General features: G+C 40.0%; 1 protein-coding gene across 2 annotated transcripts in view; it reads left to right on the top strand.

Annotated features, from left to right (window-relative positions):
• SCFD2 (sec1 family domain containing 2) overlaps positions 1-25,948 on the top strand; it is a 189,351-nt gene that overhangs the window by 70,600 nt on the left and 92,803 nt on the right. For both annotated transcript variants that reach the window (XM_032685875.1, XM_032685873.1), the window contains exon 5: positions 13,181-13,430. In XM_032685875.1, the coding sequence (XP_032541766.1) occupies positions 13,181-13,430 (250 nt within the window). The remainder of the gene's footprint in view (positions 1-13,180; positions 13,431-25,948) is intronic.

Genomic DNA, 25,948 nt, shown 5'->3' with positions numbered 1-25,948 from the left:
TTTTTTTTTTAATCTGGCTTCGTCTCGGCTGTGTTTTATTAAAATTATTTTGGTGGCATTTCTGTTGCGTGTTTTCTGATGTGGAAAAACCCACTTATGTGAAACCCACTTATCACATGAATCATTGTTAAAATCAGCAGTAGTCCTCTGTGTAAAATCTGCCGGTAAAAGCCGGGAGGATGAGGATTAAACCTGGAGCACATTAAATTAGTTCCAGTCTATCCCAAGTAGGCTCTGCATTGCTTGCTTAGGCAGGCAAAACGGAAACAGGCACTTTATAACGAGGCTGGTTTAAAAACTGTGGGGTTCATTTGAAAAAGATTTATATCCCCCACTTATATAAACATTACAAACGTGGGCTGCAAGCAGGAGGCAAATCTTTATCGAAATCTCTTTAAGAGCTTTTTCATTGTGAATAAAATGAAAGCGTGTACTCTTGTTTGAAGATTCGCCAATATCTGTACACTAATCTTTTCTCAATGCTCTGACTAATTAAAATACAACTCAGGGTAGAACAGCAAGACCACCAACCGGTAGTTTGCTGGGATCTGACAAAAGAGGCAATAACTGAGGTGGTGGAGAGAAATTATTTGGCTGAAGAAGGAAAGATTGTCCTGAGACAGGTTTAGGTTTTCTGTAGTGGTTATTAAAAAAAAAAGTGAAATTTTAAAGAGAAACAACAGTGTCTAGATTTATCTCTGCTAACCCCCCTCCCTGGTGGATGCTGCCATTCTCAAACAGTAACACAGAAATTTTGTGAGGTTTATGATCTTTGCTAGGGCCTGCAGCACTGTCTGCTGGTATGATCAAAATATTTGCTCCAGAAAAATTAAAAGTAGTCTGGGATATGAGGGTTCCAGATGTCAACTGAAGTGGCTACTCTCATTGTAACGTTTGTGGGTAATTGTGATGGTGTTATTTTGAAAGTTTATTTTTAGAAGGATTAAACATACATTAGTGCAGTATTTTTAGTATTAACACAATTTTATTTCTAACTGTTGCAATACCATTTTACTTCATTTAGTGTACGTTATAAAAGTTGTTCAAATCCTGCATTTAGCAGAAAGTGCTTTTCATATTTCATTTTGATGTTAATAAACAGTGTCTGAAAGAGCTTTGTAATACTAGTCTGCCTTCCAACATATGATCCAAGACTCAGACAAATGATTCAAAGTATCTTGTGCATTGTAATATATAAGCAGTCTCCTCTGGATTCTCTCATCAAACTAAGGTGTGGCACACCTACTTTTTTTGCTGCCATGGTGTCTCCATACAGAGTATCACTTATGACCCTCATGTCTGATTATCGTGTCCTGAGAGCATACTGACAGATGGCTTGTTAGAAAAGTTGGAGTTTTCTATGCTGTAGGGGGTGAAGAATTTTCTACTAATTCCCAAATAAGAAATTAGGATTTTCCTGCTCCTGTAGTGGTATGAGTATGCTGCAATGATAGAAGTTGGAAGCACTCTCTCTCTGAGGTGTGGGAAGCCAGATATGAAGGAAAGAAATTATATCAAAATGCTGCATTTCCTCTCTTGTAAGAGTTGTGCAAGAGAGACTGTGAGGTACATAGACCTACCCATACTGGCTTTTGAAAAAGAAGCCAGTTTATAGGGAGCTCCACCCTGTGACAGCTTGATGGCTATCACTAAATAGGTTACAGTGGGCTCAAAGTGAGCCTCTGTTGTATTGACATCAGCGTACCATGACTCACAGTGTAGGTGGGGGCCGTAAAGGGAATTCTTTGCTGCACTGAATGCTATTTCCCTTACCCAGGACTCAGCATCAGACTGTCAGAGCACTCAACTTAACACTTGGTAGTGTGAGAAGCTGTCACTGCTTACAGGTAGAGAAAAACAAGAAGTCTGCATTTGGACATGGAGGTGAGCATCGGTCTCCAGAGTATCAGTCTGGTGCCTGACCACTGGGCCATGCCTCCTTTCTCTGCTACCAAAAAGCACAACGGGGAACTAAAAAATATCTTGAAACCTCAGCATACACAACTGAATTTGTGCGGGTTTGTTTTGCTTGTTGGATAGGTTTGGGTTGTGGGGTTTTTTTATATTGCACATACAACCACCTTTTTTCACCTTTTTATTGCAGTCTGAATTGTGTTTTATCTCAGCACAGCTTGATATCCTCCTAGAATAATTTTTTTAAAAAATAGTTAATCTAAAAGTAGCTTAAGTCAAGTCTGGTCTTATCTTTAAGGCTGGATAATTTTTTTTTTTAGTTAGAATGAAATGGAATATACATTCGTCCAGATCTTTGGAGTTAAACTTGAACGTAAGAAATCCTTTCTGCATGAAGCAACTGGGAAATATATATGAAAGTAACTGAAAACTTCTGAAGTCCTTAAGTGTTTGGAATGACATGCATGATTTAAGTGTTTTTAGATATTGGGACCAGATGTCCTGTGCTCCAGTCATCTCCCTTTGCACAAATATAATATCATGAGGGATAGTTATGCTGACTCAGACTTTTGGCTGAGTGGGAGGGAAATCCCAGAGGAACAGAAAGCTACATTTGTTTTTCTAGTTGTAGCTCATTCTGGACAAATGGATGGGGAGGAGGTGTGGCAGGAGCAATCCCTGGCAGCCAGGATGCCCTCACGTGGCCCTTACAGCTGGCAGCAGGAAAGCAGTCAGATGCATTCTCTGTCCAGAGCAAGGAGCCAACAGCAAAACCACTGCTAGTGCCACCCAGCATAGCCTGGCTCCATGGATGGACAATGGGAATGCTGAAAGGAACAAAAAGAGGGGAGGATTTGCTGTATGCCAACCACAGGAAGGGCATGTGGGCCAAGAGGCAAAGAGCATCATGACGGACAAGTAGGTGTTGGGTATGCTGTCTAATAAATAGCATCCTAAAAGTTCATATACTCATGCAAGGTATGCCCAACCCAGGGCATGCAGTCTATTCATCCACTTCATATGAATACTAGCATTGAAGATTCGCACTGAGCAAACCCTCAGTCGGCGAGGCAGCACCAGAGGTGACTGAAAGAGGGTTCTGGGATGAGACACCCAAGCAGCAGCCTGATGAGGACCTGGGGGCCCTTGGCAGCCAACCGTGCGAGGAGGAGGCAGTGCCGGGACCAATCGAGGGAGATTTAAACAGTTCCAGGGAGCACGAGTGACTTGGACTGTGGCAAACAGGAATGGGCAAAGAGGGACCTGGTACGGCAGTGAGGGCATGGCATTGGCAGTTTGCAGGGCAGTTGGGGCAGGCAGGGTGAGCAGGAAGGGCTCCTCTCCGACCATCCGAGAGTAACCAATAGAGGCAGCAGACTCACTAGCTGGTAAGGACCAGCAAAGAGATCCTTTCAGCCCCAATCTTACTAGTATATTAGTTTAAGCTTCCTGAGTTCTGCCGTTGACTTGCTGTAAAGCTCGATCCCCTGTAGCTGCAGGAGTGGGATTTCAGAAGTTTTTCACCATAGCACTGTCACAATTGAAAAATAATTGTCATTTTGCTGATGCCCATGTTTCATGTGATGTTTTAGATATATGCTGAGTAGTCATTGTTACTGCAGTTCTTGCACATTGATAGGAAAAAAATGTCATTTTCTTTGCAGTGTCATTGTTCTGACATCCTCTGCTCTCTGAAAGATGGTAACCTAATTAGTTTTTAATGGTAGTGGAAAACTAGAAAGGAAAATTAAGGTTTTAACCTGATACATTTCATAGGATGAAATGAGATAGAATTGTGTAATTATGCTTCTTTTATTCTTCCCAACCTAAAAAGGGGAGGGAAAATGTTCTTCCTTGTGCAAATCATGCCACAGCGAGCATCCTCCAGTGGAGATGTCCTGTCATTGAAAGATTGCTTCCACCCACAAAAATGGATGAGGGGCTCCTAAGTTATAAAATTACTTATACATGTGACATCTGCCTTTAATCACCGTGAAAGCCTGAATCCTGCTTGAAACATAGTGAGTCTTGTACAAGAGCTAGAAATGTCAGTACTGTATTGTGATAACATTTACTGTACTGATTATCAGCTGTGGTGCTTTGCAGTGGACTGATAATCTGCCTTTGCGTTGCCGTTCTGTCTCCTTCCTGTGATTCCAGCTGGGACTGTGAGCAGAGCAGTGGGATCTTCTCCTGTACAAACCTCCTATGTCCATATATTTTTGTTTTGTGGTTTATGTCTTATGTTTTTGTCTATCAGCATACCAGGGTGTAAAATATTTCAAAGACAGTGCAAAACATTAAAGTATTTATTACCTTAATCCTTTCTGCTATTTCTAAAGTATTTTTCCCTCACAGTCCACAATTCCTTTAACTGTAATTAAGCACTGTGCCAAACAGTTTATGGTTTTGTTCACCAGATGCATTTTATGCATAGTGTTCTATTGCCTGAGACCAGTGAGTTGGTGCTTTCTGCTCGTTTTCTGTCCTTTCACCCTTGAAAGTCTTTGTGAAATATGCATGCCACTGAGAGCATCTCCACCAACTTGAGAATTGGAAAAATCATAATTTCAACTTCCCTTGTTTCTCGTGCCTTTCTTAACTAGATTCAAGAGCTATCTCGTACTCTGAAATTCTCTTCTGTCTGAAGAAACATACACAAACTGTTTTTCTTCCTTTTGATAAGCAGCTGTCTCCCACTCTGAAGAAATTTACCCTTTCAATGGTTTTATAACTCCTTCCAACATTATCTCTAGTTTTTCACAGCCTCTTGAAATGTGGACACTGGGACTGGGCCTGATATACAGGAATTAATCCTGTTAGTGCCACATACTGTAATAAACCTGCTCCCCTACTTCTGTCCCATGGATACTGTATTTTGTAGTTATATTGGTTCTTTTGCCATGGCTTTGAGGTAAGTATGTCCATTGTGGATTGGATCAAAATGTAGCTGAGTTAGTTTGATTTTTCTAACAAAGTTAGTTCACTTTTTCTGCTCAAAAGCAGCTGCCTGCAAAAGAAAGAGGACAAGGTTATATGATACTCTCCCTGCTCCAACCATTCTGAGTTCTGCAACAGTTGTGGTTTCTCTGTATTTACTAATATTTGATGGAATTCTTTTCCCCTGTGAATTTTCCATCATCTTTGTGAACCTAAGTAAGAATTTAGCAGCACAACAACCTTTGGCAAGAAGTTCCACATCTGGGCAAATTGCAGGAAGAACTACCTCTGTTTAATTTGCTTTTTAACTGGCTTTTACCAGCTTTGTTTATTGCCTGTTAGTTCTTGTGTTGGGTCAGAGAGTGAGCAATCATTCCCTACCTGCTTTCTCTAGTCAACTCTAATCCACTCTGTAGTGATTTTTTTAGGCCTTTTCTCACCACTGGGTCATCTGCTTTTCCAGCCTGAAGGGTTATAAGTAGTGATCTAAGCAGTGATTAATTCCTTTTCTTTGTCCTGAGCATCTCTCAGTAACCATCTCCTGGAATAGAATCTCCTTCTTCTGCAGATACCATCTGCACTATTGAATGGCCAATTTGGTTGTACTACATTTTTCTTGTTTTATATCCCTTTTATTTGTTTTTTCTCTCTGTGGTTTCTTATCCTTTCCTTTGTAGTGGCTGAACTCTTTCCCATTGTTTTCCTCAAAACTGATGTGAGTTTTAACTTCATAGGGTATTACATTATCCCCGTACCCCTTTTCTCTATTTTGAACCCCTACCATCTTCTGGCAGTTTTTTCAATATTCCAAGACTTATAGAAATAAACAGACAACCTAAAAAAACCCACCCCCACAAAAATCCTGACATGCATACATCAAGTTCTTTCTCTGATACATGTTTTGTCTTGACTGTGCCTGTATTCCTTTTTCATTCTTCTGACACTATTCTTGCTATGCTGATTCATGTTTTTACCGAGCATGCCTGTAGAAGACATCACAGCTAAAAGCTTTGACTATGTTGGAAGTACTCCCTTTTTAACCTGCTGATGAGTCTCTTATGTCAGACATGAGGTGATTTAAGTAAAATTGTCCTTATCCTTGCATGGCTTTGTCTAATAAAATCCAGACTTGCTAAATATCCTTTTTTCAGTATGCTCTTGTTGCTGAGCCCCCATGAACCCATTAAAATATCTTCACACAGCTGTACACTTAGATGGTCTCCAAAGAGAGAGAGGGAAAAACTCACCATGTGATGTAATGATACATTGCCAGACAGCATAACTCACTGCAATGAGGTGATTTCTGTACTGTGGAAGATCAGATATCAGTGGACATTTGAATTTTCTCAAAATGTATGTATAAGTCTTGCAGTTCTGACATAGTGACTGAATCTGCTTCTTGTAGCACAAGATACAAAACTAACTGAAGAAGTTCCAAGATGATTGAAAACAGGAAACTGTTGTGCTCAGTAAAGACAGGAGAAAGGTGTTAAGAGGAAATCTTAATTATGTTGTTCAAACTATAATTTCTTCTATGTCCTAAGGAAATTAGGTTAAAGAAAAATACTGGATTATACTACTTTGGCTGTGGGTTATAGCTGGAATCCAATTGCTTAGGTCATGATCATGGGCTAGGGAGTTATTGGCTGAAAGAACTGTCTTGGGCTTTGCTTTTGTTTTGGTTTTAGAAATGATAGGGATTGAACAGCTTGTTTTAAATACTTTTGTTGTTATCACATATTAGCTGTTAAGTGTCAGGGCTGTGTTTCTGGAATTATGCAAGACACGTTAAAAAAATATCTCTGACCAGAAGAGCTTACAAATGTTGTGCTTTTAAAAAGCCTTATGTTGTCAGTAAATTTTTCTTGCCTTTGGCTTGTCACTGTGTTCTGCAGTAAGTGCTAACGTCCTGGTTAGATGTTCAGCAGGTATATCAAAGGACTTTTGATGTCTGTCATGTTGACTGATAGACACCAATTAAGCTTCTGGCCATTGAGAGTATATTGAAGAAGTCATCCAAAGAGCAGGTGATTATTTATATATTTTTCTTTTATCTCTTGGCAGCCTTAAATTCTAGTTCACATAGACTTTAAGCCAGCACTGTTGCATAAGGAAGCAGTCCAATTCTTGGCCTTCACAGCTAGTTTAAGTTTTTCTGTGGCCAAGCAGTAAACCCAAGCAGAGAACCAGTATGGTTAAAATGATTTCTTTTAGTGCACAGGCACAGAAACACTTCAGTAGGCGCAGAAGGAAGAGGCTGCTGTGGTGAGTGGAAGGCAAGAATGAAGGCCAACTGGGAGAGCATGCACATAGGATGAATGTGAATCTGTGCCTTTGACAGCATGAACCAGGTTAAAAATAGCATCTGAAAAGCTTACTCTTTTCCTTTTATTTGTTTTTTATTTGTTTATGGTAGAATTTTAAGACACTGTCTGTCTACAAGGGGTGCCTGGAAATTATCTCTGCAGTTTTGAGAATATAGATCCTTGGACAATGTTCGGAGGGGTGATAAATGCAGAAAAGGATTCAGGAGATAGAATTGGCTCCTTATTTCATTAAAAGACAGAAGAATCATTAAAAGTAATGACAGAGGAGACAGGTCCTAGATGCTTTTACTGTTTCCTGTGTCTCTCACTAGCGGTTTAGTTCTCCACTGTGTTTTTTATATGTGTGTTCTTAGTTTCTGTATCGTCTATCAAGTGAATAGGCAGACGCTGCCATTAAAGAGAGGAGGATGCAGTCTCTTGGACTTGGCAGAGGCAAGTCATAAAGCTGTTTTGGTCCCCAACAAAAGGTGATGTGATCTTTCTCCTGATGGTTAATGGCTTACACTTCTTTTTTTTACTGGAAGCAGCCATTTACTGCCAGCATCTTACACCTCCACTGTCAATCTGCTGTGAGTTCGCTGGATACTTTGTCTGCTTTCCCCTAAGGCTAAAGGTCGCTCCTTCCCCCTGCAAGGTTACACTTTGTCAGCCCAGCTAGAAACATAAGTTTGAGGCTAAAACTTTACAGATGTGCAAACTCATTTCCTGCAAGATATTGGTTATGTAGAATAGCCTGTCTGAATAACTGGATGCTCTATACAGACAGATTGAGGTGTTTCCTAATGGTGAGAGTGTAGTACTTTGAAGACCTTCATTTTTTGTGCTCTGTTTTGGGTTGCTTTTTCTTCAATCATACCCTACAGATATGTAGAGAAGACAAAGTAGAGGTATATTTTTATCAAAACCTGCCCAAGTCAAGAATTACAATGATTTCTAGAGCTTCATATGGAGAAACATAATTTGAGTGGTAAGATCATACTTAACTGATATTTTGTGTCAAATCACTGGTCACTTATAGGTCATTTAATGAAAACTAAATACATGAAATTATTGTTTTGCTGGGACTAGGGAGTACAGACATCTTCTCACCCATAAGGAAATTATGTGCAATCAACCCCAAATCTCAGATGGCCAAACAGTATAAAACAACAAGTAACAGAACTGCAGCATTTGATTTATGGGCAGCTGAGCACTGCAGGCAGCTAAGACTCCTCCTTAGTTTGGCAGCGCCTGTCGTTTTCACTAATATGACTATTGCTGCAGGGATCTATTGCCATCAAAATATCTGAGCCAGTTTCCCATACCTTTGAGGTCCTCCCTTAGTGCCATTGTCGCTTTTAGCAGCTAGAATCTTCTTGCCTCCATCTGGGCAGTGGGAAAGTTAATATGCTGTGCGACAGAATCAGAAACCACAAGTCAAACCCAGGTAAAACATGAAAAATCAAATAGAGTGACTTTGGAAAGCTGCTTATTCCACAACTCTTTTCCCTCCTAAGTTTTCAGTAAAAGGAACTGTTATTAAATAGAGTGGTCCAGGGGCTTGGGGCAGCAAGTGAGCCAAGGCCTTGTGAGTTTCCACTGATCCTTTTGCTGGTTTTACCTGCAGCTGGGTTATGAGGTGGTTTTTTAGTTTTGTTTTTCAGCAATAAAATTCTTCGCTTGTATAAAGCTGTGTGGTTCCCATTCCAAAAAGTTTTGTTAACTCATGCGACCTCTGAAGGAATTAAACATGTTTTGCTTCCTAAATGGAAAGCCGCTAGAATATTTACATAGCAAAGTAGTCTCTAAAGATTTATCTCCTTCTTCCTCCTGGATTTTAAAAGAAAATAAATTCCACTTGCTTGAAGTTGATTTTTGCTTTAATATTTTTAATGATGTGTTGAGGACAGTGGGCTGGAAGCACAGGGATTAAAGTGCTCAGTTCTCTTTTCAGTTTTGTCAGGAACACGTGTTAATTCAAGTAAACTCTGACCCTCCTCTTCTCTTCCTCCCAAGCTTGCTCTGTTTTCTATTGTGTAAAATACATTTAGTGATACATATTACTTTAGATTCTTACAGTTTTATTTAATATTGAAAATAATGCCTTGCACAGAATTGCAAAACATTTTTTCTTGGGTTTGTTACACTTCCTCTTAGGTCCTGTAGATCCTATAAATCACGTTTTAAATGTCATTTTGTAGCACAATATCATGTTCAGTGTTTAAAACTGAAAAAATTATTTTGTACTTTCTTCATTATTCTCCCGTCTGCCAAAACTCAGGTCTTTTGCAAAAATCAGCAAATTGATGTCAGTTCATTTACCCTTAGGGACACTAAATTATTACATGGCTTAAGTTCTAAAAATAAATAACTAAGAAGGGTGGAGGAAAGAGATGGAAAACAACAAAAAAAATCTGTCACAAATTCTCCCTGGATTCTGAAGAATATGTGATGATAGCATTAAAATGTCCAAACAATTCAACCAAGCAGAAGGTGTTAGAGCTTGGGCCATTTGGCTGTCTCTGCATTAAGCAGCATTAATGTTTTTATATAGCCTTTGGAAAGCTCAGAATTGACCTGTTTTTATTATTTTTATTGGCTCCCTTGGTGATAGACAAATGGGGCTAACTTGAGGCCAACATAACCAGCAGGAAATTTGGGTCATGGGTAGTTACATTTTTAAAACTTGTGTTTTAGGGCTGTTCAATCAGGGTAATTGATTGATTGTTAGGCGGTGCGGGGAGCCCCTAAATTATCAGAGGTGGCCAGATACTGACAATCTGCCAGTGGATTTTGTTTGAGGCAAAATTCCCAGCTCCCTGTGGAGCCATGCTCTGCAGTGAAGCTGCAAGTCCCATTTTTTTCATGCACAGTCCAGTCCAATTGGCCTGTTTGGACAAAATAGCCTCTGAAATTTGGCAGTTCCATTTGAAGCCCTCTGTGGTGCCATTTCCCAAGAGATAAGGGAAAAACATTCCAGAGAAGTTCATACCCCAGAAAGACCCTACATGCATTCTGAAGTTAATGGTTTATTACAGCTCTTTAATTATTTGTCCTCTTTCATTTTTACTTTGAAGATAAGAGGTGGCAATTGTTACTTGAAGTTGTTGAGTTTTAGCCTGCCCCATAGTAAATCACCCTGAAAGTTTAGGCACAATTTTTTTTATCATGTATGTTTGAAAGTTTGCCAGAGTTGCTGTACATGTGTACTTGCAGAATCTACTATCCTCAAGCAGGAGCTGTTGACTCTACTGTTCTATGCAACCATGTGCATCCTCAGTGCTCCATTCATGTGGATAATCTGTGTATGCAAAATATAGCTTTTTCAAAAATTCATCTTTGTTAGTGTAGCAGCATGCTATGAGGTATTTAGAGATGGACTGAAGTAGAGTTTGGGTGTTGGGAGGGAAGGAGAGGAATAGATGATGTGCTCAGTAGACGGTAGATGATGTTTAATAATATGTGGCATAGGCCTTGCCTCTCCATAAAAGTGAATTCAGATTAATGTAGATTGAAGTTTGTCATCTCTTCCAGAATAACTCCACAGGTAGGTTATTCTTCAGTTCTTTGATTTTTAGGACTGATTAGGCTTTTGTTAATTGAGGATTGCATTCTCATGATAGCTGCATACCTCTGAATTCCTTGAAGTATTGTCTTTTTCCATTTTAGGATCTGGATGATCTAGTATTTATTGTACATAAATATACAGATGAGAATTTATTTGATGTCACTTTTCAAGAAGAGAGCAGGTAATACTGAACTGAGGCAGGGCTGAGTTGAAATTTGGGAACCGACAACCTTGTCTTGAGGATGGCTCAGCTGCCAACATATGCCAGACCAGTACCAAACACTGTAGATTTGCTTCCCAGGTGGGGCAGTGTTTGGACTTGCTGTGCATGTGATTTAAAACTCCCTGCCCAAACACAGAGGGTGCCAGCCCCTACTGAATTTCTAAATGTTCCTTTTTGGCTCTCACATGCTTTTCACCCCCGTAGCTTTGTAATTTACTGCTTCAAGTCTGCAATTGCACTTACTGTTAGGTTTAGCATGTGAGTAGTTAGAAAATTCTTCACTAAGGTTTGTATTCAAATGGAAACAGCATCTGACCACACTGAAGTCCCGTGAAAAATAAGTCCATGGCAAAACTTGTATGTCAAGAGCAGGGTGGGGCGCAAAAGTCTGCAGAAGTGTTGTTTCTTATAGCACAGCCTGGAAAAAAGTTTCTTGAGAGCTTGAGTAATTCATGCTTTCTTAATGATCAAGATCTATGGTGGATCAGTGTAGGTATAAAAACTACAGTTTATGAGATGCTTATTAGTGTTTCTGAGATTGTCAAAGAACAACTAAAACAAAATGCAACCAGAACCAGGAACCTCTGAAGTCTTGTATGGAGCAGTTTCTGTGTTCCTAAAGTTATTGCATGATTTTACTATTGTATAAACCTATGTCTCCTTCTAGTTTGTTTGATTTGTCTTTTATTTACCTATTATTATTCCATTTAAAGAGTATATTGCTGGCTGTGGTCCCTATTTACCATGACTAGTCTGTGTGAAGTTACCTAAGAATAAATGTTAAGAATAAATGTTTGCAGACTTGACTCTTTGGATTACGGAGATTTGATCTTTCACTGTGTACTATGAGTTGACCCACAGGTTTTCACAGGGTGATCATTTTGGTGATCTCGGGACAAGGGGCAGGGTACTGGTGTTGCAGGAGACCTATTGCTTGGATCAAAGCAATCAGTACCACTGGGAGACAAAGGCTGTTCTCCTACACCTCCCTCTCCACACAGGAGCAGTGTGTTGCTCCTGTTTGCCTTGCAGTGGCTCCACTTCTTCTCTGATCCCACTGCTGAGCTCCAGACTAAGCTACAGCAGAAAACTAGCATGTGAAGATTTCATTCACAGGTGTTTGCGGGCAGCGAGGGTGGCAGTTTGATGGTATAGTTAGTCACTGTGTTGCTCTGAGTGGCAGAGACATACACAGTGGATCTAATCCCCAGCCTCGGTGTTACGTGACGTGTATGTCAGCATGGCACTTGAGGGCATTCATGTCTGAAGTCTCCTTTTTACAACTCCAGTAAAGTTGTATGGAGACCTCTCCCACAGTGATGAGAAGAAGCAAGAGCAATTTCAATTACTGGGAAATCCCAGCATACTCTCAGTTTTCCCTTCCTTTTGTCTGCCAGCCTTCCTCTCCTTATATACACTTTATGATCATCTTCCAGCCTCACAACCACGCTTCTCCAGACTTCTGCATGGCTTTTGCCTTACTCGCCTTGCAGCATGGATGTGCTGTGGCAGTGAGTATGACCTGCCTTGCAAAGAAGGCCTTTTTGGTGTAGAAACCCACTGTTACACGGCTTGAGAAGCTGGTGAGTGGACTGTGAAGGAGGCTGAGGGAGAAGAGGGTCAGGGCCCATGCCAGGCTGATGATTGCTGCTCTGTCCTTGATCTGTCGTAGAGCTCTTGTAGGAGACCACACTGGTCACTTAAACCACATGCTTCACAGGTGGTTCCCTCTGTTACTAATTTTCTGGTTTTCTGACTTGAAAATGTAGGGTCAGGTTTGCAGATACGCTGAGAGCTTGCAATAGCAACTAAAGTCAATGGAAGCCCTTGCTCCAGTACAAAATCAGGCCCAAGGATGAAGCCCAAAATTTAGAGGAAGTGTTTGACCTTGTGCTTTCTATCCATACCACAGTAATGGATGCTCCCATCCTCTTATCATACTGGTACTTGAAGAAGATCTAATCATCAGGCTTTTCAAGTGCTAAGGTGCTGCTATCATGAGTTCCGAAGAGAAAACTATAGAAAACTAATAAATTTGCTGTCTGAGAAGCAAGTAAGTTACAGCACCATTTGCTGACTAATGAGAATGTGAATACTCAGCAATGTTTTATTAAATGAGCTCTGCTATTATGAGAAATAATAGCTTGCGGGTGCAGGCAGGAGTATGTCTGATACTAACTGACAAGCACTGCAGAGGCAATTTGACATGATCTTACTTTTGTTTTTCAGACTATTGGCGAATCAGAAATGCCCAGTGTTTTGAACCAGTTGTTGCCAATGATCAAGTCTTACAATGAGAGAACGAAAGATGATTATACCTGTGAGGACTTCCTTGTCTTGCTGGTATACATATATTCTGTGGTTGGAGAAATCGAAAGTGGAAAAGAGCTGGATGCAGCTGAAGAAGAGGTGAAAAAGGCCCTAGCCAAGGCAATTTGTGATGAGCCAGAGCCATCTCCTTTGTTGCAGAAAATTACAGGTAAGATTCTGCTTGTGTGGTGAGAAATTGGATGGCTGGGAATGTGGGAACTGGGAAAAGTGTATAAAAATGGCTTGACTGGTCTGTGGTGCTGAGAGTACATGAGTAAGCAAAAGGATTTCCTGTAGCTTTGTTCCATCTCCCGTGTTCATATATGCCAAATGCTGACAGGCTGTCCTTGAAGAGTGCTGAGTCTGATGAAAGCTCTACAAGTTGTTCTTTTTGTTAAAGATTGGCTAAGTTTGTATGTTTTCGTAAGGTAATCTTTTCCACAATTTCTTTCACTGATTGGTGTAAAGTTGACCCTGGGAAGTCAAAATTAGTCCTGGAAGCATGTTCAGTGAACCACAGTTGCTTTGTGAATACAAGGAGCTGGCCTGTCTGACATAAAAGAAGAAATGTGTCTAAAACCAACACTGAGCTTTTTGCTGAAACAACATGAACATTAGCCTTTAAAAATAGCATGCTAAGCCTTTTTTTAGGTGAGCACTCACAGAGCAGGAAAGCCATAACCTCTTGCTGCTGGTGTCAAATTTTAGAAAAAAAATATTAAAAACTTTATTAGAAATAAATGAATTATGGCTCAGGGGTGGTCTAGCATGACAGAAGGGACATCACTTCCTGTTATCAGTTTTTCTCAGTATTTGATAATACTGAGGAGGTCATTGACCAGGTCATCTTTGAGGTGGTGAGCATATGAACAGAAATCAAGATGTTTAGAGGAGCTTACAATTGAAAGCCTTTGCAAAGGATGGGCCTAAGTGTGGAGTCTCCAGGGAAGTGTTATAATACTGCTGTTGGTTATTCTGGTACTGTTCTGCTCCTAGTTTGAAATACAGGTGTGGTCTTACCAGTCTGCTGTTGCTTTGAGTGTAAAACACTGTAGTGGTTGAAAGACTTACTCCAGGAATGGACATATTCAGTCATATTTGCAATGTGCTGTTATTTTAATACTCCTGGACATGATGCCCACAGTGTTCCAGGCTTCTTGTAGGCTTTTGCTCTCCTTTTTTTTCAATATGTACTGTACATCTTGTACACTATATGGTGTTTTCTCAGAACTTCAGTGGTGTCTTCTACTGGATGCAGTGTAGTCATTTCTAAATCTCCATTTTCGTATTTTCCATTTTCTCCTGTGATCGGAGATGTTTTAAATCACAGTTTTATCACAGTTTCTCTTCATTGGGCCTAATGTAAGTATGCAAAGATTTTAAGTCTCTAAAACTTCAGTCAAGTACCAAAGAAAAGCTCTGGAGAGACCCAGTACAGGTAGTTTTAGAACAAGCACATCATTGTTACGTGAGGAAATTAATTGCATAACACAAAGCCGGAGTCCTTGCATCCTTCTGTCTGTACCTGTGCACAACTATGTTTGTGCTATCTGCACAAGTGTATGATAGTATGCTTCCATACTTTTTTGATTCATCAACATTCTTCATTTTTACATCTTATTTAGTTCTTTTTGAGTTATTAATAGAAGAGGGCAAAGCAAAATTAAAACCTACTGTCAAGACTAAAAATAAGGATTCTCTTGGGAGCAAAGTATAAAATGAAATTTCTAGGAATGCTCCATAGGTAGTTTTCAAGGCTTTATTCATCCAGCAGTTTGCTTTCTTAGCATTGGTGGAATTTGCTGAATTTGCCAGTTGCTATATTTGCAGTACAGTTGAATTGGGAAGACTAATAAAACTTGACCAGCCTTAGACCTACTCCTCCTTGATCTCTGTTTTGCCAGGCCTGTTTTACAGCCTGCTGTCCTTTGAACCTTAGGTACTTTGCTCGCTACTTGAGAGGCAAAGCAGGTCAGAACCATAGGAGCATCCTTAGGCTTTCCTTCAGAGGCGCATCAGGACTCAGTAGCAGGGCTGAAAATCAGGGAATAGATAGCGGTGCTGGTTTCTCCTTTTTGTACAATCACAGATATAATGTTGAGACATCTCCTGCTACCAGCAGAACTTCTATGAGCTACAGACTGACTATTCCTTTTAGCAGATACTGGTTGGCATATTTTCACAGAGGCAACCCAGCTCTGCAAGTTAGCAACAGCCATGCGTCTGGACAGATCATGGTTCAGACCTTCAGCATTCTGCCCTCATTTTACTGTAAGAAACAGAAACAAGAGAAAGCCTTTTTTGCTCTTGCCACAAAAGTTAATTAGACTAAAAAAAAATTGCAATAATTCTTGGAATCTCTCACTCATGATCAGAAAAAGTAAAATGTTCACAGTCTTTTATTTTCACCTGTCCATCAAGGTAAGGACTGGGCCAGTTACTGGGTGAGTTCAAGACGCTGACTGCTGGCTCACTCCTCACCTCCAGGTTGAATTTTCAAACCCTGCTGGCAATCCATGATTGGACAGCTGGGGTTATAGCAACAGATAGAAAAATTCACTGTTCCTTGTAAAACTACAGAGAAGTTATAATACATAGGTTGCAAACCCAAGCCCTCCAATGTCAGTAACTCTGTTTCCCATGTAACTGTCATTTGACTCCTGTGTGCGTTGTAGCACAGTCTTCAATTTCATGATTATATACTGTATTTTCTATGAGCCATGGCTGCATTTGGTGTATGGACTGAACACCACAGAGGACTAGAACAATATAGTTTCGATTATTCTTACACACGATGAAGTACTTAAGAGGTAAATGAGACTGTATGATATTCAGCAAGTAACTTTCTCTGGGTCTCAGTTTGAAGTTGATGAAGTGGACTGGTGCTCTAAGCTTTGTGTGATTCATTTTGGAACTTGAAGCAGAAAACCATGGAATTACATTTTCAGGTGCTAGTGATTATGTGTCTTTGAACAAAGGGGACTTTGTGTTCTGCTTCCTGATACACCTGGTACCTGATGTTTTGGGTTTTGTTTCATCATAGCATTGCACTAAGGCTGTTTGGTTGGTTTAAGTTGAAATTCAAAGCCATATCTCAGCTGTGGCTCTGAACTGCTTCCTCAGCCTTTTGCTTTCCACTTTTCTGCAAGGCATGGAAGTTGTGCAGTCTTGAGAAATACACATTTTTGTTGATTTTATCTGTTGTTCCCATACAGTCACTTGAGAAATAAAATGCAAAACCCTTGTAAAATTTTAGAAAACTTGACTTTCGAGGTCAAATTATCAGTCAAAGTAAAGGTTTATACGAGGTATCTTCTATTCCTATTTTACTTGTTAAATGTAAACTTACTAATGCTTGTCCACACTTACAGGCAATCTCCAGTCATATAACTACCTCACAGAACTAGTGCAAATGTCCCCTAAAAGAGGCAGCTCATAGGTGTACAGGGTATATTTGTGCTGTTTGTTACCTAGTGAAACTGGACTAGTATTTGCAGTACTGTAAAGAAAGCAGTTCTCAGAGACAGACAGGGTCTGTCTGTCCCATTGGGCACACTAGGTTTCCCTAAGGTAGCCTAGATGATTACAGCTCTATGCAGAATACTTTTAAGATGCAGCACTTGAATAACCTTATATTGTGTAAGAAGCGTAAGCCCTTCCAATTTCCTGGCCGTTGAGTGTTAGGATTTTCAACTTTATTGTTGCTTGAACATGTGTTTTCCAAAATATTTATACAATAACATTCTGCATTTATGTAACACCCTGTTTCATTGAAGCACTAAAAAATATCCTGGAACTGTTAATTAAAATGAGAATGCAATGCATTAATCACCCAATGAGTTTTAAGAAATATTATACAATTTTTTTGCATGCATAATAATATAAAAGTACATTGGCATTGTTGTGTTTGATGGAACTGTTAAATAGTGAGTATAGTGGTAGGCTATCTTAATGCCTTGGGTAATAAAACTGCATGTAACAGTTCCAAGATTTCTCCCTGGTGTGATTTACCTTGGACATATGTTCTACATCACTGATTTCAGCAGAATATTACAAATTGGAGGGGAAACAGAATAGACCAAAACATAATGGAAAATGATGCTTTTCCCATAACGTTGGGTTTGGGAGCTTTTGGGGTGGGGCTTTTTGGCAGCTGTTTAAAAAAAAAAAAAGCTGTAAAAGAGTGTATTTATTTTAAAATCTTATCTGTTCATCTAGTTCTTAAATGTCAGTGTAGAGTTGTGTGCAATGCATGCAAAAGCAATGCTAATAGAGCCACAAAGCAATTAAAAAATTTATTTTTTCAGCTGTGCTGTTCTCTTCTTTTTCATCTGCACATCTCTGTGGGAGCTTTGTAGAGCAGATCTGCCTTTCATGGTGTGCTCTGGAGGCCAGCAGCCCAGCCAAAGGCATAGGCAGCCAGCTGTGCTGCCCAAATGCAGTACCTCTCACCTGGCAGGGCTGTAGGTATCAGTTGCATCCTCTTGAGCACAGGTATGGCAGAAACCCTCTTGTACCAGGAACTGCTGTTTATCAACTTCTAAAACCTGAAAGTTTTAATCACAAAATGGATTTCTGGACCTTTTCCGCCTTTTTCTAAATTCTATGTGTTGTATAATGCAGGGGGAAAAGCGAACTGAGAAATCTTTGTTTAAGGACCAAAGTGGAAATGCAGAGTTCTTTTAATGTCTAGAGTCTTGCATTGGGGTAGAGAGGGGGCTGGGGCTGGGGAGGGGAAGTACAAGCTGTCTGAAATCTGTCTTGTAGCATTTTTAGACCTATGTATAAATTTAGGGACTGGGAATCATAAGATCAGATTCTTCATCTTTTATTTGTCTGGAGATATGTCTGAATTTTGGGGTTCTGGGGGAAGGAGTTGGAAGCTATTTCTTCTTTTTTCTCATAGGTTCAGGTTGAATTTGGAAGAACAGGGTAGAGGTGATGGACCAGTGGAAGGTTCCCTGCCTATGGCAGAGGGGGGTTGGAACTAGATGGTCCCTTCCAACCCACACTATTCTGGGATTCTGGGATTCTAGGATTCTGTGAAGTTTAGGCATTGCCATACTGAAGTAGATAGATGGTGTCTTAGCTGCTTGTCCTCTGCACATGATTCTTGGGGGGAGATGTTACATGTTAATGAAGTTACATACTAATGAATGTTTATAATTTCATTACCTTGATGCTACTATGGCCCAAGTATCATTAATCCTAAAATCAGTCCTGGTTTTGCAATAAACATTTACATTCCAAGACAGTAACAGCCAGTTCCCTTAGAGGAGACATAGTCACTTTTATTTAGTTGTGGTTTTCTCTTCACTGATGGTTTGGAGCAACAATTTCCCAAACGTGGCTATATTAAGGGTAGGTAAGTATGAAATTAAGTCCTTGCCTGAGGTTATAATGTAGCCCCTTTTGATTGAGTGTGCCACCTGCCTTGTGTAGGAGAGGGCTTTCCCAGCTTCGCAGTGGAGGTCTAGCTCAGGTATCTGTAGTGATTTTCCTCCCACACACACATTCATACAGTTCAGAAAAATATACCATTGTTTAAAACGTAAAATACAAGAGTAAATTCTGAGTGATTTTAAATTTTCCATGCTTTTATTACAAGTGTTTTCTTTAAAGTTTCCACTAGTTCAGTGGAAGGCTAGCCCTATCCCTCCCATGAATACTAGCTTATTTCCAAGTAATCCATGGGTTTCACAGTAGAACTGATGGGAAAAACTGATGACTTGAAAAGAAGTTAAACGCTTTATTAATGGCAACATGTAGACAGAGAAGAGTTAATCTGGTGTTCCTATGCAGTGTAGGTATTTATGCTGAGAACTATAAAATAAAAAAAGCTGCAACCAAGTTGTTTCTTGCTATCGAGAGAAGTATAGAAAAATCGAAATTAAATATTGTCTTTTCTGAGTTTACAAAGATTTAGAGAAGTTTTAATTAGCTGTGCTGTCTTCAAGCCTTCTCAAGAGCTTCTGTTTTGCCCGTTCACGCTTCAGGAACTCAGCATTTACATTATCTGCACAAAAAATAAGAGCCATGTGTTAGCAATGCTGGGTCCTGCTGTGGCATTCCTGCATGTCTGGGTACTAGACTCAGGTTTAAGGATTGCTCCATGATTCCAGGCATCTGTGGAAATCTGTCTGCCAGTAGGTTTAGTAAAATAGGCATCAACTCCCCAACAAAACAAAGGTTTCTGATTGTTGTGGTTTAACCCCAGCTGGCAGCTCAGCCTCACACACCCACTCGCTCGTTTCTCCCTGGTGGGATGGTGAGAGAATCAGAAGAGTAAAAGTGAGAAAACTCGTGGGTTGACGTAAAGACAATAGGAGACATAAAGAGGTAAAGCAAAAGCTGTGTGCACAAGCAAAGCAAAACAAAGAATTCATTCATCACTTCCATGAGCAGGCAGGTGTTCATCCATCCCCAGGAAAGCAGGGTCCATCATGCTTAATGGTGACTTGGGAAGACAAATGCCATCTTTCTGAACATCGCCCCCTTCCTCATTCTTCCCCCAGCTCTTTATGCTGAGCATGACTCCATATGGTCTGTAATATCCCTTGGGTCAGTTGGGGTCAGGTGTCCCGGATGTGTCCCCTCCCAAGTCCTTTTGCATCCCCAGCCTCCTGCTGGTGGGGTGGTATGGGGAACAGAAAAGGCCTTGACTGTGTGTAAGCACTGCTTATCAGGAACTAAAACATCCCTCTGTTATCAACCCAGTTTTCAGCACAAATCCAAAACATAGACCCATACCAGCTACTATGATGAAAATTAACTGTATCCCAGCCCAAACCAGCACATTGAGCTAAATGGTTCATGTTAAGAGTTCAGAAGGGTTACAGAGGGTGGGAGAATTCCTTCTAAACATTTTGAATGTCCAAACAGGCTTCTCTCAGAAATACTGATTAGCTTCTACTAGTCCCTGATGCTAAAGGGTCATTTTCAGGCCTAATGTTAGTGGGACAGCTTTGCACTCCAGTTTAAATTGGGAAAAAACCCTCTTCCCACCAGGTTGGCCTGTTTATATGCATGATTGTAGGCTGTGTTGTTTGATTATTCTGCTCTGTCCTGTAGCCTGCAAGTCATAACTGCAGCTCCACAGTGAAGGCAAATGCCAGAAATGTCACAGAGTGTGGTCTGTGTAGGGCTAAATCTGCTGTGATGCAGGGAGGAGCAGTAAATGCTGGTGTGGTGTGGCTGTGGTGTGGCGGCTGCTTCCACCGTGGGTAAATTTCAAGGAAGAAAAACTTTCTCATAGAATAGCCTCTAATCAAATGATTAAAAAGAAAGTCAACTCAGATTATGACAATGTTTCTTTCTCTTTCTCCCATGCTCCCTTTCTCACCTCCTCCCCCAGTAGCAAGGAGGTGATCCTTGCCCTGCAGAGCCTTCCCAGGCTGGTGTGCAGATAAGATACAGTTGGAAAGAGTTTTCTCTTTTGCTTTGTACGACAATGTTAGAGCTAAATAGTTTCATCCTGCCACCATGCAGGCATTATTACTGCAGCCAGAGAAAACCCATTTTCTTCCCAATTCTGAAGTGAAAGTTGGATGTTAGGAGACTTTTCCTTTTGCCCCAGCTGATTTTATAGACACCTAAAATACTCCTCTCTAACTAGAACAGGGTGTGTGTAAGATGATCTCCTAGTATCTGTATCATTTTCTCAATGTGTTTTGGACACAACCCAGTGGAAAGCATTTGTGGACCAGCAGTCCCAGAGGATGGTGACGTTCGCTCTGCCAGGAGCACTGGGAAGACAAAATCAAAGCTGCTGCTTGACTGTCTGAGAGGGGCTGCATAGGGAGCTTCTGCAGTTTAATTAATCCTGAGATGCTGCCACTGCTGCAACACATCAGTCCTTTGCTTCATGGTAACAGAGCCATTGGGTGAAAAAAATCACTTCAGTTGTCCTGAGATATTAATCTAATTTACACAACAGTCAGAAGGATTCAAGGGTTTTGTTGTAATCTCTGCAAAAACAAGGAGAAATTGGGTATGCACCAAAGCAATGACCTGCTCCACTTTAGCCACTGACTCTGCAGGTGCAGAGTAAATGACCTAAGTTTTATCAGCTCCCCTTAGGATCCTTGAGCTCTCCAAGACCGAAGTACCTTTCTGCTGTGACCTTTCTAAAAGCTTTTTCCCATTTTTGGTCAAAATCTGTGGATGGCAAGTGGAAGATGAGTGAGCCAAATCAGCAGACACTGACTGCAGGCTTTGTGTCACTGCTTGGGTGGATTCCTGGGCTATTTCTCAGCTGGGAAACATGGAGGGTTTTCTAGTGAATTGTCTGGAAGACAAATTGCAGTAGTTTTCTGAATTACTTTATATCTAGATTTGCATGGGCATATTTTTTATAGGTTTTAAAAATAGGAGGCATATCTTAAATATCAGTGTTAAAAAGCTATGTTCCTAAAGGTGAGAAAAATCTGATTGCTCTGCACACATGCAAGGATATTTTATTTAGATTTCGTGATGTATGTTAAAATGTGTGGTAGAAGACAATGCCAATGGAAAGCCAGTGCGTTGGGGATTTTTTTTAAACTTCCATATGTTGTCTGTTTATCTTGTCTTCAGCACCTGGTCTCAGTTGACTCCAAACTGGATAGTGATTTTCATTGAAGTGTTTATAACATGCAGTCTTTTTTTCTGTTTTTTAACATGAGACATATGCCTGCAGCTCTGCAGGCCACTGTCTCACTGCCAAGTTAGCGGACAGCCAACTGCAACAGGAAACTGATATGGTGTGATTTTCATTAATGATTTATATTCCTTTTCAGCATGCAATTTCAATAGCATTTAGAAGATGCTTCTAACATCAGATACATCTTTGCTTTAAGAATAAAATGAAAACAGAGGCTTCTTTAGAATTAGGCACCTTTTTAAAAGGTACTTTTATGTGCATGTGGCATGGTTAAATAATTTTTTTCTTCTTTTCATATGAGTGACTTCCTTGACAAACCTTCAAGTTTTGACATCATGTTGTAAAATTATGAGTAAATTCTTGCTGTTTTTCAGAGCACACCCAGCCTGGCAAACCACAAATGGTAGAATATTAAATAACTGTCAAAATTAAAAAAAAAAAAAAGGAAGAAAAAAAAGGATTTGTTAGTCACCACCCTTATTACAGAAAACTAGTGAGATTTTTTGAGAGTTGTCTTTCTTTAGTATACAGACACAAATATTAAGGTGTTTGCTGTAGATTGCAAAATTTTGCTTGGTTCATTTGAGTGCTTGCTTGTAAGAGTTTCTAAGTATTCTATTGTAATTTTTGTCAAGTTGGTGTCTGTTTTAAATACCACACTGTGTACTGGATCTGATGGCACAAGCATCACCTCTGCCAAGGTAAGCAGGAATTATTGCCGCCTTTCTGTATTTCTAGTTATTTTATTCAGCTCAGTGGTGGTGGTAGTTCTCTAGTGCTTACCATGAGATTTTATCAGGTGCGAATTCTGTTCTTTGAATTTTGGATGGTCAACCTATGTCAGGCTAGCAATCTCCACATATTTTAATGATGATGCAATATGCTGAAATCCTGTATTTCAAGAAGCAATCAAGCCCAGACATAAAATGGAGTTACACAGTCCTCTGGTATCGCAGAGTAAATCTCTCGAATAATTGACAATAACCCATCTTTCATCTTGCAACACTGTTGCTGTGTTGGTCACCTTAACATCTCAATAGCAGAACCATATGTACTCAGGCTCTTACAGTATAAACATAAGAGGCAGATCTCTCATGGTCTTGTATTTTAAATCAACAGGGAGAAGGTGCTCTTGTAATCCCTTTCTCCCTATTTGTTCTTGTTTAGTTTTAAATTTTATAGTTGAGTAAATGTCACTGCTGATGGTTAAAGTTCAGGTCAAGTTACATTTTGCTGTGACCCTTCTGCTCTCTTGCAGACACTGGGACTGTGGTCTGTCAAGACAGGAAAGTTCACAAATCATAGCCTAAGGATTTTTCCCCCACCCCTTTTTTTCTTGGATATCATTTCGTCAGGCAGGAAAAGTAATGTTTGCAAAATTGGATTGCGGGTGCTTTGTTAATTGAGAGTTTTGTGAAAATAACAGAATGATGTTTGTGTCCTACACAATTTTAGAAAGTCAAATGCATTGCTGAGGCTAGTCTAGTACCAGATGACGGATTTTCTTTTAATTTCCCACTTTATTCATGAAAATAAACATTATTGTGGAAATAGTTGCCTGATGAGAGGTGGCAGCAGCCAGTCATAACCAATTAGACACATTTACCTAATGAAAAACAATACAAATATGTGTTTGACTTGCGTGGATTTGTGTTAAAGTGGGGAATGTGTTCCTTACTGTTGTTCGTACTGAGAAACGGTAATTCTGGCATTTGTTAAATTTTGATTCCTTGCCTTTCAAAACTCACTGTTGTTCCTTTGATGCTTTCAACATAATTTCTGAAGTAAACAAACAAAATACTTCAAAGCTGAAACAACATTTTAACTGTAGAGAATGATACTTATTTTACTGGCAAGTTCAAATAATTTGGCTGCACATCATACCTATCTGCTGCTTGCACTAGTGATCAGTGCAATAGCAGGTTGTCTTCCAAATGGACCAAATGTTTACCAGCAGATAAACATGCCACCTAGGCTTTGTCAGTGTTTGACAGCAACAGAATATGGAGGCTTATGAATAATTGATTCAATTTGAGATTTTCTGCCTATATTTCTTTAGCTTCTTTTGTCTCTTCATGCCACAATGCTTTTCCTCTACCATCCCTCTCATATTGCTCCCTGTCCATCTGTTTTTACATCTGCCCCAATTTCCAGCCAGCTGCCCCAATTCTTCCCTCTGCCTCTCCATCACTGACATGTATCCAGTCTGCCTTTAGCTCCTTGCTACATCTGCTTTTTTGTTTACCTCCTCTAAAAGTCTGCCTTTGGTCTCCTCATATTCCCACCTGCAGGGTGTCTTATACCTTTGCTTCATTTGTGTAGGCAAAGTACCTTCTTACCCTTTCTTATTCCTAATTTCAGGTCAAGCATTTATGGTGGGGAGACTTCCGTGACCAGTTTCTGTGTCCCCAGGTGAAAATGTTCTTTCTGTCTCACTTGTAGATCTCCTCTGTTCCACGGAACAAGCTACTGTAGGATAGTTCCATCCACAACTGGTTATGAAGTGAATTTTTAAAAAGGAAAAAATAAAAATAAAATTTAACAAAGACATTATGCTTGTTTTTTATAGCTCTCTAAACCCCCTGTTCCTACATTGCATCCTCAAAACACAGATTTGTATTGATGGATGGAAGTGGAGAACACTGGGTTTGTTCCCATCTCCCTACTTCAATGCAAATTTAAAATAGGAACCTTGTCTGTCTGCCTGTCTTTTTGTGGCCTAGAAAGAGTTTTTTTGAGGGCATGACTCATCTTGTTTAATTGGATACCTTGAACCAGACTTAGGAAGTGCCTATTCCTCTGTTTCCGAGGGAGAGGTGTGGGAACCATCCTTCACCAAGTTGGTGATGTACCTATGGAGCAGCATACCTTCCTGGCTTATGGTTTGTCTGCCAGGAGCCCCAGCGGGATGGTTGACAGTCCCCAGTTTGTTCCTGGGGGCTTTCATCAATGAAGGTCAGGTTGCTAAGTTTGGATGTTGCTTTATTTCTGTTTGTAATTATTAATTTGTGCCTTTTTCTTTCCTTTACATTCCGCAAAATGCTTCTTCTTCAGAAATAGTCTTATATTGGAAGTTCATCTCCTTTCACCGACGCTGTTCTTGTCTAAAGGTCTGGATGTTTTTCTTTGAGTTCACAGTCCTTAAGTCACAGTCATCAGTTTATGATGGTTCTTTCTCAGTCCTTTTGTCTTAGACATAAAATACACATTCACCTGGCCTGTGTTTCAAGAAAGAAGAATTTGTGTAAGTGGTAATATATACTTATTTACAGGTTTTATTAGACATTCTTTGTTACTTTTGCTTCCATGGAAGTGCATCATGCCTTTGTAGTAAGTGGAGGTTTCTGCACTTTTCGGTGCACATGTCCCTTCCTTAACTCCCTCTGTGGTCCTGGGTTTGAGGTACCATCTTGTGTGTTGCCTGTGCAAATAATGTCTTCCAGTCTCTTACTTGTAGTAGTGCATAGAGTCATTTGATTTGTTTTTCCTTGTAGCAGCTGTGATTGTTGGATTTAATATCTATTTGATTCTAGTATATTTGCTATTATCTCTTTCCTGGTTTTCTGGAGATAAACTGAGATGAGTCATAGAGCACTTATTCCCAGAGATAGCTTCAGCAATTGAAGAGGAACCATGAATACTTCAGGCAAAAGTACTAGATATTAGGCATAGATGGTATGAAGGTCACTGGTTTTTGTTATTTTTTCCCCCTCCGTAAGTAGATGAAGTTCTCCTCAAACAGACTGCAGAAATACCAATTAGTGTACTTCATTCTGAAGTGTAATCAAATTTAAAATGTAAAAAATCCCTTTCGGCTACAGTATAATCAGACCCCTAATTATGAAAGGCATATGTTCGCCTCCATCTTTCTTCCCTCCACCCATGTAGATAATTGTTCTTCTTGAATGATTTCTTCGTTGGAAAAATCTTTGTGACGTTCTACTTCAGGTTTGCTCAAAGCGATGTTGTTATCTGGTGCATTAGATTTGTGTTGTTGGATTCTTGCAAGATAATATACAATATGGTTACACTGATTACTTGCTATT

Source organism: Chiroxiphia lanceolata, chromosome 4 (assembly GCF_009829145.1).
Source record: "Chiroxiphia lanceolata isolate bChiLan1 chromosome 4, bChiLan1.pri, whole genome shotgun sequence".
In the NCBI taxonomy this organism is placed as follows: domain Eukaryota; kingdom Metazoa; phylum Chordata; class Aves; order Passeriformes; family Pipridae; genus Chiroxiphia; species Chiroxiphia lanceolata.
This window is presented reverse-complemented; position numbering and strand designations above follow the sequence as displayed.